Source organism: Micromesistius poutassou (assembly GCF_964030765.1).
Source record: "Micromesistius poutassou genome assembly, chromosome: 9".
In the NCBI taxonomy this organism is placed as follows: Eukaryota; Metazoa; Chordata; class Actinopteri; order Gadiformes; family Gadidae; genus Micromesistius; species Micromesistius poutassou.
In genome coordinates, this window is record NC_140279.1 from 362329 (window position 1) to 381379 (window position 19051).

The 19051-nt window shown below is 46.5% G+C and overlaps 2 protein-coding genes across 3 annotated transcripts; both read right to left on the reverse strand.

The window, feature by feature from the left end:
• Positions 1–1144: 1144 nt before the first annotated feature.
• LOC311352658 (histamine H3 receptor) lies at positions 1145–4756 on the reverse strand (the record flags this gene model as incomplete). The annotated part of the gene is made up of 3 exons (XM_084472454.1): positions 1145–2038; positions 4002–4168; positions 4516–4756. 3 exons carry the CDS (start codon positions 4754–4756, stop codon positions 1145–1147), a joined length of 1302 nt encoding a protein of 433 aa, XP_084328580.1.
• Positions 4757–6771: 2015 nt separating this feature from the next.
• On the reverse strand, positions 6772–18767 carry impact (impact RWD domain protein). Of its 2 annotated transcripts, none has more exons than XM_084473462.1 (11): positions 18620–18767; positions 17449–17577; positions 17284–17336; positions 17128–17190; positions 16805–16890; positions 15508–15642; positions 14653–14756; positions 13944–14017; positions 13440–13530; positions 8734–8868; positions 6772–7111 (listed from the first exon to the last, which is right to left on the reverse strand). In XM_084473462.1, exons 1-11 carry the CDS (start codon positions 18665–18667, stop codon positions 7058–7060), a joined length of 972 nt encoding a protein of 323 aa, XP_084329588.1. In that variant the 5' UTR covers positions 18668–18767; the 3' UTR covers positions 6772–7057. The 2 variants fall into 2 exon arrangements, with proteins under 2 accessions (XP_084329588.1, XP_084329587.1); XM_084473461.1 differs by having other exon boundaries at positions 15508–15666.
• Between the last annotated feature and the right edge of the window lie 284 nt (positions 18768–19051).

Sequence of the window (19051 nt, forward strand, 5' to 3'; positions counted from 1 at the left end):
TCACAGAAGTACACCTTAAACCCTGAGTAAAACGTTATTACTCTTTATAAACTGGGTAAAAAAAATTACAACGCTTCATATGAAAACGGTCCAACGCCTGGATACAAAGTCCAATGGGTTTTTATGGGCCAATAAAAATTTGTTCAATCCTGACAACAAATACTAAGCACTTTGATTTCCCTCTTGGCTTTTGAAATTATTTCCCCTATTTCCCTCGTCTTCCATTTCCTGAACATGAACTCACAGAGTGAGTTCTGCTTCGATGGCACTCTCTTTTAGACAACCCACTCTTCACACACACACACATTGAAATACATGATTTTTTTGTTGAGCTATATACACACTGACTCTTGGTCTTAGTTAGGCATCACGTCTACATACTTTGACCTTGAAGCTCTGTTGCTGCAGGACTACACATAGTTAAAAATTGTAAACTCTTCACACGGTAGTGATTGCATCTATATGATATATATATATATTTCTATGATTTGGGAAATTATTGTAAGGTTTGAAATATTAAGGTTTCACTTGAAATCCTAACAAGAGTTAACAATTATATAAATAAATAAAATAATGCCCATACAATTTCTGGGCATGTTTCTTATCTTAATCCCAAAAACCGCAACTGTGTAAATGGGATCCTGTCTCAGAATACATCGTATATCTCATGACCCCCAGTTGTTATCAGTGGCGATTCTAGACCGGTTTTAATGGGGGGGCCGAGATGGGGCCGGCTTTTCTGTTAGAGGGGCACAAACCAAATTGTTGACGGGGGGGGGGGGGTCACGGACGAGCGCTATTGCAGGCGCGATTGTTGACCGGGGGGGGGGGGGGGTTGGCTCGTTTGGGGGGGCCGGACTCAGAGTTACGGGGGCACTGGCCCCCCCTGGCCCCCCCCTAGAACCGCCACTGGTTGTTATGTAACTCAAATTGTCTTTGCCTCGCAATAAAAAAAAGAAAAAAGCTCTTAAGCCTCCTTTGTATTGCTGTCTGCGCTGTTCTTTGTTCGGCTTAAGTCGACTTCCATTCCGGAGGAGACGTCGTCCACCTGAATGTGTCTGAACGGGGGTCCAAACTTTAGCTCGAAAGGGGGCGACCCCTTAATGGAAGAGCAGTTGGGGGGGGGGGGGGGGGGGCGGCTTCGCTAGCAGGACTGCAGCTCGCCCTGAGGTTGGACCGACGGCCCTTTGGGACACAGGATCTTGGAGAAGGCGCGGCGGAAGCTGCTGTGGCAGAGCGGGTACAGGAAGGGGTTGATGGCCGAGTTCAGCCACAGGAGCCAGAAGGTCGTCTCGTACCCGTAGTGCCCCACGCACGCCCCGCCGCAGCCGGCGCGGATGATCATCAGGAGCGTGTAGGGCGCCCAGCAGACCCCGAAGACGCACACGATGACGGCCAGCGACTTGGCGATTTTCTTGTCCCGAGTCAGTCGAGAGCCCTGAGTCCGGCGGCCGGCGGCGCCGCACGGCGACCGGGCGTCGAAGACGACGACGCCGCCGCCGCCACCGCCGCCGCCGCGGGGGGGCGGCTGGTTCCTGTGTACGAAGGTCCGGGGTCCGGCGCCGAAGTCTTCGTCCTCGTCCTCCGTGACCGCGGGGACGACGGGTTCGGCGGGTTCGCCGGACGACACTTTGCGCGTCTTGACGAAAAACACGGACAGCGCGGCGCCGTTCCCGCTGGGCGAGCGGAGGTCCTGCTGCATGGCGGCGGCGGCGGAGGAGGAGTCCTCCACGCACGCCGCCGCCGCCGCCGCCGCCGCCATGCTCTTGTTGCGGCGGCGGATGTTCAGGTAGATGCGGAGGTTGAGGAAGGCCACCGACACGAAGGGCGCGAAGAACTCGAAGGTGGACGCGCTCAGGAGGAAGTACCACGTGAAGTAGAACTCGGCGAAGCACTGGTCGGCGGGCACCACGCTGTGGCCCCGCGACGACTCCCAGATGAGGATGGCGGGGCCGTACAGGAGGAAGGCCAGCAGCCACACCGCCACCATCTTGGTCACGGCCTGGCGCGTCATGTTCCTCTGCGCCCGGTACCTGACCTGGTGGAGACAGTTCGGTGAGACACTAGTCAGACAAATATCATTGTCCACGATTGTTATTATTATTATTATCATCAGTACCATTTCACTGCACGGGGGCTGCAGTCCTTCCCGTTGTAACTGCTGAGGGAACTAACGGCTTTGTCTTGTCGTGCTAAACACGCTGATTTAAAGAGCGTGTTCGATCAAGAATGTCGGCCCTGTGTTGTGAATGCCGTCTTGGTGCTCTCAGCTGTCTTAAGCCGTTTCTCAATACCAAGTACGCGGACTACGTACTCGCGGACTTGGAAGTACGTACTCGGCAAGTCCGGACTTTCAAGTACAGACTTCCGAGAACGCGAGTACGCACTCTGCAACTGGAACAGCAGCGGACTCGATGATGCATTCTGGGATATTTAACGGTCCCAAGTCCACACGAGTCACCTCCGATGCGTCCTCGGTAGAACGGCCTCATCGAGAACGCATCGAGAACACACACGGGTTTTACGACAGTACTCGCGTTCTCGCGTACTTGGAATTGGAACAGTGCTTGGGCTACCACTGATGACGTTTATCGAGAACGCAAAGTACACGAGTACACACGAGAACGCGAATTGAGAAACGGCTTTAGTTAGCAGCGAAGCGGCTTCATGGCCAGTGGAGCCTCGGGTCATTACACCGGGAGGCTGTGGATGATGTGTGTGGTTCCAGCCCTCATGTTATTCATAATGTTTCAGGCTCCATGCTAATAAACATGACTAACCCCCCCCCCCGTCATTATTATCTGTGAGGATCAGCTCCCCCCCCCATCCATGATCCGTTTTGTTTTTGGTTCATACTTGTTTTAATCATCAAGCAGTAAATACAGCGTGCAATCAGTAAATGAATCATTTAATAAATCACCGGTATAGATACCTGACAATATACCAAGTTTTTGAGTGTGTGTTCGCAGGTGTGTCTATTGTCCATCCCAAGGCTTGTTACCACAACAAAGAGAAGACACATCTGGCCTATACCCTGATCCTCTCCTGCTCCTCCTCTTCGTCCGTCGTATCGCTCCTGTTGTTGTCTTTGTACGCCATTGTTGTAGTCTTCACCAGCCTAACTCTCTGTCAGCATGGCCGTGTTCTGTCCACACTCCAGTCCAGCGCCGATCCTCTTTGCTTTCCCTCTCACCAAACAGAGCACGTCAATTTTGAACACGACTGTGGACGGGTTCAAGCTCTGCTGAAGGTGATGGTACAAAGACCAAAAGCATCTCTTAAGGTTGTTCCTTTATTTAGCAAGAAACTAATTAACCACTAACTGCAGTTTCATTGGATTTATGTCAACAACGCAGACTATTTATTTATGCAGATCCAGAGCAACCTACTGTTCCACTGATTAGGCTTGTCGATTTGTTTCTGATCCACTCTTACTAACAATTGTTGTATTTTTTTTGACGTTTTTTGACGAATAGTGAAGTGTCCAAGCGGAAAAACCTGATGCTGGTGAACGATAAAAGGTGATGATCTAACTGTCTTTCCATTATTTTTAATGATCGATAATGACATTTGTTATTTGAACACCCTAACCCATAACCCAACCTCCAATTGCATAATAAATGTATAATGCCTCAATCACATATAATCCGTTTACAGTATTGATTTCAGGCCTGGGATATTGGGATAAATCAAGATATTTCTCCGCAAATCCAAAGACATCTCCATCATGCCACAGATTCCTAAATCCTAAAGTTTATAGCACATGTACAGTTACAGTACATGACTAACACACACACAGCTGAGACCAGAAACCCCGCGTGATTAGACCATGGCACCAGCAGTGTGACTCAGAGTAGCGCCCTAAATTCTTTGTGTCAGTGCGCGGGTGTGTGTGTGTGTGTGCGTGTGCGTGTGTGTGTGTGTGTGTGTGTGTGTGTGTGTGTGTGTGTGTGTGGAAGTGTGCGCTGTGTTGATGCGTGGCGCGTGTTGATTCGCCTCACCGCTCTGGTGACGGAGAGAAACCGGTCGTAGCTGATGAGGACGATGTTGAAGACGGACGCCGTGCAGAGCAGGTAGTCCATGAGCAGCCACACCTTGCACAGACCTCGGCCCAGCATCCAGCGACCTGTCAGGTTGTACGGAATGTAGACCGGGATGCAGAAGGTACCTGCGTGGCGAGGGGACGGAAACGTCAGCCGGAGCACTGACGCTCAGCGTCACCTCATGCCGTTGCACTTTCAGTAGTCAGACTACAGTATCAAAGGAGCAGGTTCTTTGTTGTTCATAAATAACATCCATATTTCAAGAGCTGCGCTTCTATTGTCCACTGATATGAATACATATAAACCGTTGCGTTATAAATTGAATTAAGGCAGAGGCCAGATATAGGTGTTGGCCACTCGAACAAACCCTGGCTCCTAAGGCTATAGGCTCCTGAGGAGACACGGCACGTCAAATAAAGGTCAGGAACACAAAGGAACGGAGGAGAAGTTGAAGCAGAAGACGGAGACTCACCCACAAGGAAATCCGAGATAGCGAGGTTGAGGAAGAAGTAGTTGCTTTGAGTTCTCAGGCTCTTATCCACAATAAAAGCCATGATGACCAGTGCGTTGCCAGCTACGATAACGATCACCAGAGTTACCATCAGAACCGAGAAGATCCCCACCAGGGTGGCAGGTAGGAGACCGCTCCCGTTCTCAGTGTCCCTGCTGCTAAAGTTCCCGCTCGAGTTGGACTCCGTCAGATAGGCTCCCATTGTTAATCTGATTTACGATGCATTGTAGACACGCCAAATTAACCCAAACATCTGTTTGGCGATCCGGTTTGATGCTCCGACTTTGCGCTCCGGGTAACCTTGCGCTTCAGGGAGGAGCGGGACATCCACAAATGTAGATTTAAGATCAATCGATGTGACTCTCTCCATTTAGCCCATGGTCCTTTTGATCCACGAAGAAGGTGATTTATTGTATCCCAAGTGGTCGCGGTTCTTTGTCTGCAGTCCACCGCCTAGCACCAGGCTGAGCGCGTCAGCTGCACATTGGCACAAAGCACAAGACATCTGCCTACTTCTGTCTCTCAGACCAACTACGGACCTTCTGGAAGTATTGGAACTGAGATAAAAGCCTCCAGTGAACCGCATTGACGTCTTCTGCCCAGGCAGCTATGCTCGTCGTTAGAGACTATTAAGTGATTACGATCAATTGTGTTGCTGATTCAGTGATGTGATTCAGAGGACAGCTTGTTTTAATTTGTGGAAACACTTTGAGAAGGTTGAATACATTACACATCCAGCCCTTGTCCACCCTTTGTTGCAAACGGGTTCTCCATGAAACGACGCCACAGCAGGGGCTGGCTACTATTGGTTATTGTCCAATCAATTAACATTTGGAACGAACCCTTGAATCAAGAGCTGCTGAAACTCAGACACGACCTTCCGTGAAGACCTCTGAAATAGGCAATACACGTCCAATTGTTATCAAATAGATCTACTGGCGTACATATTGGAACCTACTCAAATGTCACAAAAAATAATTACAAAATCGCTTATCGTTCAGCCCCTTAAAAGCATTCCAACTCATAATTTGCCATATTTTGTAATGAATAATGCTGGTTATTTGATAAGTTTTACAGCCGTGATAAATGGCGAGATGAGCTGCAGCCTAAACATGGGCTTTGACCTTGGACCGAGTTACAAGGTCGGTCCTGACAACCCCACCCCCCTCCCCCCCTCTGGGGCGTCTGAGCGTCTTAGTGTCGTTCATGGTGTAGAGACATGGTCGCAATAGGCAATTATAAGAAGAACAAATAAAGCAATTACGTATTGTACGGTTACATGCTTTTAAGGACTGTGCCTTACAGATGGCCCAGGGCTTAATTCTGATCTCGTGCCGAGTACACATTCATCAGTCGAGGTTTTGGGAAGACGCCACGGCCGCTTGAGGAGGGGTGTGTGATGATAGTGTCATGACAACCTGTCTCTGACAGCGCTGCTAGATCAAATTATCATTATCATTATTCTCAATGGTTCCAAATTAGATTCGATTCCTGCAACATGTAAACGCGTCTCTACGAAGCTGTCACTTATTTAATTATAACCACCCAATCATCCAAGCAAAGACTCATTTAATGACCAATTAATCGGTGTAATGACCTGCACAGCCATACGTTTGATGATGTTATCGTAGGAACAGTTACCAAATGTTACTTATGACATGAGGCATGCTGAGCAATATCGGAGATGAGGACAGATGGCCAATAGAACACAGCTAGCATAGGGAGGAGGAACAACGGAAAGAAGGAACGGGAAGAGGGCCGTGCGTGTGGTGTAGTGGGAGAGAGACCCAGCGAAAAAGAGAGATGGCAAAATGCTCTCCAAAGAAAGACAGAGAGAGAGAGAGAGAGAGAGAGAGAGAGAGAGAGAGAGAGAGAGAGAGAGAGAGAGAGAGAGAGAGAGAGAGAGAGAGAGAGAGAGAGAGAGAGAGAGAGAGAGAGAGAGAGAGAGAGAGAGAGAGAGAGAGAGGCACTTGCAACCGTGGAAAGCAACGCTATCGGTTCCTTGAGTCATTGAATAAATTCCCTCTGCATGTGTGATGCAGCAGCGTTCTGGGGAGGCGTTCAGCAGCACCGACACGAGGTTGTTGTAGTCCATTGGAAACGCCACTCTAACGCCACACTGCATAGCTTTGATGTTTATAGATGTTATATAGACAAAAATATATAAAAAATAAAAATGAGCTGTGTATACAATATGTGTGTAACTCACAATTCTTTATTAAAATAGATTCAAAATGTGACATTAAACACATTTTGAGGTTTTAATCAACTCATGAAGCACAAAGTCAAAATATGATATGTAATGTCATTTAATACATTTCATTAAATTAAACTGTAATGATCCATTTAAAGTCATAACCCTTGTTGATTATCCCAGGCATTGTAACTTCTTCAGTCCCTTTTAAATCATCTGTAATCTGCTGAATCCACTCCAGATCATCTCCAGGCCGGGGTTAGGGTTATAGGGTCACGCTGCAGATCAAGGCTTTCCATTCAGAGGGACTCACTTTGCTTTCTTGCTTCTTGTTTTCTTGCCCTTTTCCTTCTTGGCTTCTACCTGTGGCAACAACAACACACCACACACATGGTCAGGGTGCGGACTAGCTCATAGGAAATGATCATGTGGTTCAAATTCAACATTCACATGCCTTCATCTGCCAGCAGTCCTACAGGTGTGTAGACGATGTAGAGTTTGCCTCATTCAAGAATGGACATTTCCAAAATGTACCAATTGAATCAAGTTGTCATTTGTCATTGAGGCTGTTGTGTGTGTGGCAGTATACTTTGCTTCACACTTCGAAATATCTCAACAGCTCAATTTAAATAAGGGCAACAGTGCGAGCGTTCTACCTGACAAGCATTTTGAACATTTTAAATAAAATACAATCCCCTTCAAAATGTCATCACTCATCAAACAATATTCCCATAACATCTCCCAGCTCACTTTTAATTTAAAAGTGTTATTTGTTCCTTCAAGGGAATGCGTATAATTTATTCATTTTGAGCTAGCACTCAGGTCAATTAATTAAGCTTTGTGAGTCACGGTCCTCTTCCACAACACATAACTGTACAGCAATAAGCCTCGGCGGAATTAAACAATGTCTTCTCTGTTCCGTTGTCCCCAATCCCTGCATTGCTGCAGAACACAACATACAACAAGACGAACCACAGGGATGGCTGGTCCCATTGCCTGGTCCACAGGCAAGACACCTATAAGTGTATAAGTGTATGAGAGTTATTTGTAGACGAGCCCAGAGTGGCCTTAGGGCCTAGAGGAAAGTGCTGTGTAAACACAGTCATTTTTTTTCCACTCTCAAATAATTTGCCAACACTTCAAACTAAGTAACACTAATACGGCAAACCTATGGTGGGCTAGGCACTTGCAGTATCTAATCTATCAGTGGCACAAGATGAATGGTCCATTATGTTACCAGCAGGATGACTTAGAGAACACTTCAGCGCACTGCCTGTATCCCTTTGGTGGCGAGGGCAAGAAGAAACACTGTCTGATCTCCTGGACATGTACACAGATAAGACACTTCAAGTAAACTAATATCCATAATGTGATTGATTGTCACTGAGAAACAACAAACAAACAGCCGAACAAACGAATAACGACGTGTAAATGTTCCAGTGAATCCCTAGCAGATCTGTGGCTGTTGGAACCGTCTGACTAACCCTAACTAACTCATCCTACTAACTAACTAACCCTAACCTTAGACAGAATTCCCAGTTAAACTCAACTTCAACTGGGGCTTGAACCCGCCTTACTTAAAACAGCACGCAAATCGCTTGGGTGTTACGCCACAACGGCCCGTTTAATCAAACAATAAAGTCTTTCTAAAAACGGACTAAAAGACGATCGGGTGGCACGGCCACGACGGCTGGACTCTCCGTCCACCCCCAGCCAAGAGAGAGCCCTGATTGGCTGTGGAAGCCTCTGCCTTTTGAGCAGGTTTCCTCCCGGCTCCTCAGGTGCTCTGCATCACGTTAATCGGGACGGAGACGGGTTGCCACAGGCTTCCCATGCGTGTATAAAAACACAAAGCCAGCTAACAGAGAGGTACCCTTCCGGCTAGCTCCAGGAAGAGCTGCTCGCTATACATTTGACTCGGGCTGCAGTGATGCTGTGATGCTGAACCGCGGCACAATGTGCGCTGAACTATATTAGCGCCTCACCGCGGAAGAGGTGTAGCCTTCCTGCACCAGGACGCCTCGGGCGCAGTTGTTGATGTGTTTGAAGCGGTCGGGGCCCAGCAGAATCCCGCCGTACCAGCGAGACACCACCACCATCACGTTCCGCACATCTAGGATCTGTGCGGGTGCGGGAAAAAAAACACAAAGAGAACGATGTTGTTGTTGTTGTTGTTGTTGTTTGGGTTTTGGGAAGAGAGTCATTAGTGTTCTGCAGTGCGTTCTCTCTCGGCGACAGTGAGAAAGACGACAAGAGACAGAATGTGAGAGAGAAAAGATTTAGGATTTTCCGAGAAATGATCACAAGCTACATATAAAATAAAACAAAAACAAAGGAAGACTGGATTCAGTCCAGATGCCTCTCTCACACGCGTGGCAGGCCCTTGTTGGGCTGCAGCCTTCGCTTGACAATTACATGCATTCAAGGAACAGGGGATGAATGGCCTCCAAAACACACAAAAGTGCAACTGTGGAGCACTAATGGGGAACCACGATCAGCTGCCAACCCACTATTAATCAGCCCGCTTGTATTCATTACCTCACGTGGCCCATTCAGCGGTAGAGAAAGATCTGGCACCCCGTCTAAATTAGGAAGCAGGAAGCAAGGATGTCTTTGAGAGAATGAGAAGCTCAGAGCAGAGCCAAATGTACTGGAGCGTGATGGAAGAGAAGAGTACAGATGACTCAGAACTCTGAAGCGTCTGGAGACAACGCAGCGCCTTGAGACGGGTCATCTGTGGCAGCAGGAAGCCCGTAGCGGCCAGCTCATAGTTTTGTACTATGTAGCAGTTCAGGTTGTACAGGTTCACGTCCCCATCGTTCTTATCTCTATGCTCTGCAGAGAGATAAGAGTACCTGTCTGACTTTTCTTTCTTCAGAAATTATTACTTAGGTTTTTTTTTTGCACTTTTTGTGCATGTCGGAAACATTTCGCGTTTTCATCACTGCAATTTTTCCTTTAAATGCAGCTTGAGTTAAATGAGTGGAAGAGGTTCAGTCAACCTCGGGATGAGAACGATAGGAGGGCAGCTTTCTACAATCTGATGCACAATCCGATGCAATGACATTAGAGTCATTTTCATTTTGTCCGGATCAAACAAACTATTGGTATTTATTAGTGACCAGAAACCTGTGAAGTGGTTACTTCACAGCCGTCGCTTGGCAACCATTCACATGGTCAGTCAGCACCCTCCGCTTGTTCAGGGCCGGACGGAAGAGAGGCTTTTAATTTTTCCAGGTAGTCAAAGTCTCCCACCGGTGCGACGGACCGGTCGTGAACGAGAGCCCATCCTGTGGTGTGGAGGTGGAGTCACGATGCCGTTCAACAGGCGCTTCTTCTTCTTTTGTATGAACTCAAACGAACGCTCCTGAATCTCCTCTGGAGGAGAGGATTACCAGGAGGTTTAGCGGCAGCAGAAACACCTCCTCCGTACACACAGGTGTGGCGTCTTTCATCTCTCTGCCGCCGCTGTTCCTAAACGAAGCGCCACTCTATTGGCCCGTCAGTAGCAGCTTCCTACTGCCGCTGTGCCCACAGGCCTACCCCCTAGCTCTCCTGTTATAGAGGAGGATCCTACGGGAGCAGTAGCGCTTCTACATTGAATTGCGCCCCGGGCGAGACCCCCTCCGTGCCCCTCCGTTGTTGACGGGGGGGCGATTACGGTCTGGCGGAGTTGTTGACGGGGGGGGGGCGATTACGGGCTGGCGGAGTTGTTGACGGGGGGGCGATTACGGTCTGGCGGAGTTGTTGACGGGGGGGGGGGCGATTACGGGCTGGCGGAGTTGTTGCCGGTGGGGGGGGGATATGATCAATAATAGAAAATGCATTCTTTTTTTTTTGTGTGCTCGTGCCGCCCCCCTGTAATGCCGCCCCGGGCGGCTGTCCGCTCCGCCCGTACCTAAAGCCGCCACCGTACGGGAGGATGTTCAGACTCTGAGCCACCGAGGTTCAGGGCTTGACCCCTGAGTGTTTGTGAACCCAGGAGTTGCTCTCGATAGAGGCATCTCTTAAACGACTAGTAGTACATGATGAATATGCTTTTTCAGTACTGCCATGATAATTTGGCCATGTGTTTGGACAATCACCAAACTATGCAACGTAAAATACATGATTGTGCAAGACATTAAAACCGCAACTGAAGCTGGATGAGGAACCATCTGTGTAATGGTCTAAACTAAAGCTGCTTTCACATATGGACGTGCAACCGTCTATTCTCCCGCTAGTCTACAGACGGGCCGTATATGTGAATGACTTATCCTGACGTTGGACCTCCTGAAAAATGCTAATTGCCTTATATGTGAATGAGCAGTAGGACGTCAACATGTCACACCAGTTGAGTGGGCGTGTTGATGACGCTTCGGTCTCCGTTTGCATGTCATTGAGTGGCACCCGCACCCTAATTGATAACCAGCCTGTTGCCTTTTGTTCGCTGAATGGTTTAAAACGTATTTAAATGTGGCACTGCTTTTCAGAGTCATTCGTGGTGAACGCTAAATGATAGGTCTTATCGTAACCCTCAAGTACAACATCATACAATAAATTTCAATACATGAGTTCACAGCTGCACGCGTCTATAGAAAATGTTTTTTTTAATTATTATGTTACGCCTTTCCTGCTGTCGGCTCCCAGACCGTAGTCGAGGAGCACAGGGGAGACGTTCCCTCCAGGGCCGATGTTCTCTCGGGGTTAACGGCAGTGGGTCTGCTTATAGGTTTGAATATGGTCGGAATGAAGCGGCCACCGATTCTTGACAGGCTGGGTACTTTATTCTTAGTTTCACTAACTTTACTGTACACGTTTGCACAGATACAACCGGACTTGTTCATTATTTCACTAAACTGACACGCGCTACCGCTCGCTCTCCTCGCTCGTCCACTCACTCTCACACACACACACACACACACACACACACACACACACACACACACACACACACACACACACACACACACACACACACACACACACACACACACACACACACACACACACACACACACACACACACACGCTACTCTCGTAACAATTATTATTGACAACAGTTAGCTGAAGATTATAGGGTCCCGTCCTTCCACTCCCTGTTTTCTCAGTTAAACACAGAAATCAACTACATTTGTCCCAGCGTTTGTTAGATGTGAAATGAAGCCAAAAAAGACACTCTCTTCCTCCGGTAACGCAGTCGTTCGCGACGCCTTTCTTGTACGTCGTTTCTTCTATTTGTCTCTAACTCATGCTCCATTCTTTCATCGATCGATGCGGATGTTGTGGATGCAACGGAATATATGATGCATCGCTGCAGCAACATTTAACATGATCGCGATGAGTTCTGCCCCTCGCAAGCCCGCCCCCCCCCCTTAAGCAGCCGGAGATTCTACTGATGACTCTACTGAGATTCTACTGATGAGCGACACCGATGTCCGCATATCGGGGATCAAGTGTGAATAAGTGTGAATGACCCTCACGGTCGAACCTCCTGCTCTACAAATGCGGAGAAAAGACGGAGGACATGTGTGAACACGGCTTAAATGTTCAAAGGGCTACACCAGACAGAGGGGCAGAAAATAAAAACATTGAAGGACAGAGTAAGAACGTGGGCCACCTGTGATGCCATATGGTCCACCAGAGAGAGAGAGATGATTTCTCTCTCCTGCTGGGGCCGTGGGAGGCGGTGGAACCACATGTTGGCTGGATGACATTTCGTTGAATGTTTTTGGTTTTGCTTTTTGTTTGTGGACGGCCTTGTGATCATTAGAGGCACCTTTCAGAAGCAAAGGAGACGCCCCCTTCTGAGGACTCTGTGAGCTCACGCTATCAGCTCAGAACATGCATGCCGGTAGAACACGCACATTACATTCTCTCTTAAAGGGGCAGTGACCCCAAAACGGTTTTTTATTTTGTTTTGAACTATAAAAAAAAGACGTATTATATTATCTTCAACATACTAATCTTTGCCATTTTATTAACTAACTAGGAGTAAAATCCCGTGTTTTTGTCAGTCTCTGCCGACCAGTTTGTAAACATTCCTAGTTTAGTGACGTCAAAGAGCCTAGCCTTAGCCTTCATCGTCACGACGTCCCTCACCCTCACCCTCACCCTCACCCTAACCCTAACCCTCAAGGACGGTAGGGTTAGGGTTTAAGGCCCCCCCAGCCCACACAGTGAGGGCCCCACTGGCACAGCTCTGCCACCCACGCGCTTTCTGTTTCCTGTTTCCCACAACATGCTCTGGATTCAAAAGACGCACTGAGCATGAAGGAGCCTTGATTAGGCGTTCTAAAAGCCTTGTGAACAACACAAGTCTTATTACCCTATCAGCTATTATGACGATGTCAGAATATGGTTGTGAAACGGTAACCATGAATTATTCACACAGTTCAACTTAAGGCATTAAGGCGTTGTCTGCTATTAAACGCTAATGTGCAGGGTATCATTTTTGGGTTAAATGGCTGAAGATATCACCATAAGCACATTGAACAATATCAATCCAACCCAGACTTCAGTGAACAATGCAATGCAGGGGCGGATTGAGTCTTTGTGTTTTTGTTTGAATACACATTATAGTAATTACATTTTTGACACACATCGGTGTGTGTGTGTGTGTGTGTGTGTGTGTGTGTGTGTGTGTGTGTGTGTGTGTGTGTGTGTGTGTGCCCGTGTGTGTGTGTGTGTGTGTGTGTGAGACCCAGCCTACCTGCAGTAGGTGGAGCAGTCTCCCGCCCGCAGCAGTCTCCCCGTCGTCCTCACAGTCCTGCAGGAAGCTCTGCTTGTCCTCACAATAGATTCTGAGAGAGAGAGAGAGAGAGAGAGAGAGAGAGAGAGAGAGAGAGAGAGAGAGAGAGAGAGAGAGAGAGAGAGAGAGAGAGAGAGAGAGAGAGAGAGAGAGAGACACACAGTCATAAGTGCTGTGCTTGGCACAAGGTAAGGGAACATTTGATGGTTTTAATCACAAAATGACACGGAACGCCGGCCCCCTCCTCAGTGGGGAATAGACACACACACCAAGGCGCACACACACACACACACACACACACTAATTAATTATTTCCTCTTTGTATTTGACACAAAACTATTGAAGTGCATTTAAAAAATATCTACAGTAAAGTGTTGATAATTAATAATTAAGTAATTTAAGTAATTAATAATTAAATACACACAATTCAACTTTAGCAGACCACAGGTAAATATCAGACCTGACCTGTAAGCATATATGTTGTGCGTGGCACTTGCAATCTTCTTATTTCCGTACAGCTGATCAAGAACCATCTTCACCTGCATCAGGAAACCAATACCAGAATCACTTAAAATGTTCCTCTATATTTTTCTCTACATCGATGAACAAAGAACGACACTGGTGTCTTATTTTTTTCATCACTATTTTTTATCCTTCCCCAAATGAATAATCAAAGCAACATTTTCTATCTACTAAAGAACAACAATGATTTCCCTTTATTTGAACCCTATCACCTTGTCTTAAGCAGAGGTTCATAACTGGTTATTTGAACCCTATCACCTTGTCTTAAGCAGAGGTTCATAACTGGTTATTTGAACCCTATCACCTTGTCTTAAGCAGAGGTTCATAACTGGTTTGAGGATAGCCCAGAAACTGCTGACACAACAACTTAAACTTAAAGGGAATGATTATGAAAAATGTCCCACAAATGATGACGTGATGAGCAAAATATTCCACACACAGACAGATCCTTAAAATGAAAAACAGAGATGTATTATAATTCAGCAAAAACAGAAAAATTCACAACTAATTAAATAATAATCATCATCATTAAATAATTGAATCGTTACTAACTATATTGTAAACTTAAGTAACCAATGTTAGTGACATGTATTAAATCCCCAGAAACACCTGTCCAACGTGTCCGACCCAGTCCAGGTGTGGCGGGGCTCACCTGACCGGGGGTCACCACCGGGGCCAGGTGGGGCTGGAAGGTGCTGCGTCTGTCGGTGATGATGGAGCCATGTTTGACGGGAGGCACTTCTCCCTCTTCTCCCTCTATGGTGCACCCAGAGTAACACAAAGGACCACACCATGAGGGTTAGGGTCCGGGTTAAACCCTAACCCAACATCATGAGGGTTAGGGTCGGGTTCAACCCTAACCCAACATCATGAGGGTTAGGGTCAGGTTCAACCCTAACCCAACATCATGAGGGTTAGGGTCCGGGTTCAACCCTAACCCAACATCATGAGGGTTAGGTGAAGGGTTCAACCCTAACCCAACATCATGAGGGTTAGGTGAAGGGTTCAACCCTAACCCAACATCATGAGGGTTAGGTGAAGGGTTCAACCCTAACCCAACATCATGAGGGTTAGGGTCAGGTTCAACCCTAACCCAACATCATGAGGGTTAGGGTCCGGGTTCAACCCTAACCCAACATCATGAGGGTTAGGTGAAGGGTTCAACCCTAACCCAACATCATGAGGGTTAGGTGAAGGGTTCAACCCTAACCCAACATCATGAGGGTTAGGGTCCGGGATAAACCCTAACTCAACATCATGAGGGTTATGGTCAGGTTCAACCCTAACCCAACATCATGGGGGTTAGGGTCCGGGTTCAACCCTAACCCAACATCATGAGGGTTAGGGTCGGGTTCAACCCTAACCCAACATCATGAGGGTTAGGGTCCGGGTTCAACCCTAACCCAACATCATGAGGGTTAGGTGAAGGGTTAAACCCTAACCCTAACCACGCTGTGTATTATATGGCAGCGCTTAATATTATCAATTAAGAAAAAAAATGTCCTACCACTTTGGTGATTCATGAAGGGATGGACATGTTCTGTGTTCAGTGTCCTGAAGTCTGGTAACTCTTCATCATCATCACCTTCGTCTTTATCCACATCTTCCTCTGTTGTCAGATTGACTCCACCGGGCTCTTCCTCTTTGGTATTCAGGTCAGAGTCATCTGTTTGGTTTCAACTTCAATTTACATGATCACGTTAAAAATCGTTCCCATTTCAAACCTGCCACAGCTCAGACTCTGATAGATGACGGGGTTCAGCGGGTTACAGTCACAATGTTTTGAATTGTAACCAACAATAGAAATATTAAGCATACGCACGTCTTACATTAACACCTTGAATAATACACAGAAATATCGAGATATTGTATGTTGTTTAAGGAAGAGGATGTAACACATCAATAATCTGAACGGGAGTCAATAGAAAAACAATATCAAATGTGTACGTGTGGTGTGTCAGACTTCACGCACACTTTGGACCACCATCTCCTTTGTGTCTGCTCTCTGTTCGCTGCTCCATTCAGCCCGGGGCTTCTCCTTTGTCTCTTTACCTGGGTCAGGCTTTCTGTCCTGTTTACTCTCCTTTTCATTTCCTTTTCCCCCATGAGGCGCCTCCTCCTTCAGGTCACCTTTCTACTCTAGTCAACAAGCTGCCAATCTCCATTCCCCGGGCAAAGGTGCAGCATCCCTCTCTGCTCATCGCCATATTAATCAGTCCGTCCTCTATTCGCTTCTCTTTCACTACCCAGAAGAGACTGAATCATTTCACGGTTAAGGATTCACATTAAAAAATCACAGGCACAAAAACAAATCTTTTTGGATTCCCTTTTTCTTATTATTTACTCTTTTTACACTTTCTAAAGATTTTTCCAAAGCCATTGCCTAGATATCCATCTTAATTCCCTTCAGTCACTCAACATCTACCCACAAAGAGAGTATTTTTAACCCTTTATCACAGCCCAGCCTGCCTCCTGTAGTCAAAAGAGCTTTATCAAAGCACAAGGAAAAAAAACTAGTATTTGGGTAAGCGTATTACCTTGTGATTAAGGAATGCTCTTGGCGTTTTTACAATATATCATTAATTATAATTATGATTAGGACTATTATTATTGTCCAAAAATAGCAGTTGCTCAACTGAACCATATTGCCCTCTTCTCATCATTTGAAGATTATTTTGAATTGGGTTGTACTTCACTGGCTATCATGTGAGAGTGAAGCATTGAAATGGAACCCTGAAGGATATTCGGCATCGCAGCCAAAGCAAATTAATCTGAAAATGGTCCATAACCTTCTGCCTTCTTACCTGCTCCTGCGCTCTGTGATTTCTCCAGGAGGAACTCCCGAATTCTTTCTACCCAAAGGTAGAGAATGCTCTCCCCAACATTCTCTCTGTTAAAAATGGAAATATTTCCTTGTTAGGGCCTAGACTCCACAAAGTGTACACATTTGCCACACAGAATATAGGCTTAATTTAGAGATCGATTTTTTTTTTTCATTAATACACAGGGATCAGATGTTATAATCCCTTGTGCGGTTTATGTTCACAGTCATCGGCAGATCTGCTGAGATTCAAACAAAGATCGGTCTACCGCGTAGCCTGAGTGAAAAACACCAAAACACACTCACACATAAATTTCCTCCAGGCTGTTTGCCAATGTTACCCTCTGAAGACCACGCAGCCACGACGCACTGCAGAGGAGATTAACACACAACAGGTTGGTAGGGATCCTTCTCTCAACTCAACTCAGTTGCGTTACAGTTGAACATATTAGTTGGTCCTACTTAATCTGATAGATTGGTGGCGCGGAGCTTGGATAATCAGACGGAAGAATGACCTGTGCATGTAGAAAACACGGACATAGATCCATCAGATCCAATCATATATTACACACACACGACAGAGGTTTGGAAAAAGAAGACATAAGACGGGTGTTTGTGTGATGTTACCTGCAAGCATGCTGTCAGCTTCGTGGGACCCACGTCGTTCGATATTTTAATGCAGAATATTCTAGACGCTTCGTCGATGACACACCACTCATCTCCGTAGATTGAGGACAGGGCCTCGACTTCTTCAATCTAAGATTTCAACACCGCAGCCACATGACACAAAGAAACAGACGTCGGCACACACCGTTACCACGTGTTATGAATCACACTATGACCCCTGATCATGGCTTTGCTGGTTTGACAAAGTGACACCAACATTTTACATGCAAGCCCAGCGCCAAACGTTCGCCAGTCAAGGTTTGAGTCGTCCTCCAAAGGACTCGTGCTGCCTCACAGGGGTGGAACAGACCGAGTATTCAAAGGCATTCTGCTGCCAGACAAGTGGAAATAATTTGAGAATCAAAAAAACTTTACTTTACTTTCTTTTCCATATATTATAGGGCCCTTTCGGTGGGACAGAAGATGGTCCAAATGAACAAAATGCTAAATGTGTGTGTTGGAAGAATACCATTTGTAATTACACCGTAGGCTAATACCAAATTATATTAATAAACGTGTACAATCGTTTATACTCAATGTTTTATAGGCATGGTTTAGTGTAACCTGGTTTTCACATCAAACACAAGGTGAATGTGACAAATTTCCAGAGGGAAAAATAAAGTAATCTTAAAGATTTCTAAGTTCACCGTGCTGAAAACTGTCAGTCATTATTCCCAGACACACACGGTGTCTCCACAGTCCGTCTCCAGAAGACTTCACCTGGAGAGATGCTCACCACCATGTGACCACTCATGGCTGTAGATAGTGACTAGATATGGATTCATGAAGATCTTCCCACCTTCTCTTGAGTAGCGTTTCTATTTTGCTGTGATTATTGCACATGAGTTACAGACCAGAACCAGACAATGACACCAATAAGCTTGTTTTAGTACGCCGGTCAGAGATAAGAAAGTGGCTGATAATTACTTTGTAATTACTTTGTCGTTATATAAGTACAGTACAGTGAATAAGTCAAAATGGGTCGCAGGCCTCCACAGAACGCACTGGTCTGGAGCAACACACGTGTGTGTGTTGTGTATTGTGTATTGTGTGTTGTGTGTTGTGTATTGTGTGTTGTATATTGTGTGGTATGTATTGTGTGTTGTGCGTTGCGTCTAAGATCACGTCTTACTTGGGACTGGAGATCCTCTGCATGGTCCGGGTTGAATGTGTTCTCCATCTGTACATCATAAATCTAAACAACCAGCAAGTAAACACGGACACAGTAACCTAACCTAACCAACCCTAACCCTAACCCTAACTCAAACTACACAACCATGAGACGACAACAACATGACGTCACCGTCCAGCAGAAGGTTCAGCACGAGTTGCGCCTTCACTTCCGGAGTGCGCCTCGTGTCCACTTCGTCATTGTCGCACCACAGTATTACTAGTACTTTAATATTCAATTAAACTCTCGATGAATGACAGACGAACGCCACAAAATTCCACCAGACCGACAAAAGGCGTCAGTTAACATGTTATAACTTAGGAGTACGACTTTTACTTTGAAATGAGAAACCGCGTTAACTTCCGCAGAACACGGATCAGCTGACAGTGTGTA

Excerpts from the sequence above, each read along its gene's own strand:
- impact (XM_084473461.1), bottom strand. The coding sequence starts at position 18,667 with ATGGAGAACACATTCAACCCGGACCATGCAGAGGATCTCCAGTCCCAA. Across the intron at positions 14,757-15,507 it reads CTTCATGAATCACCAAAGTG|AGGGAGAAGAGGGAGAAGTG; the intron begins GTAGGACATTTT and ends GGTGCACCATAG. Across the intron at positions 13,531-13,943 it reads CACAACATATATGCTTACAG|AATCTATTGTGAGGACAAGC; the intron begins GTCAGGTCTGAT and ends TCTCTCTCTCAG.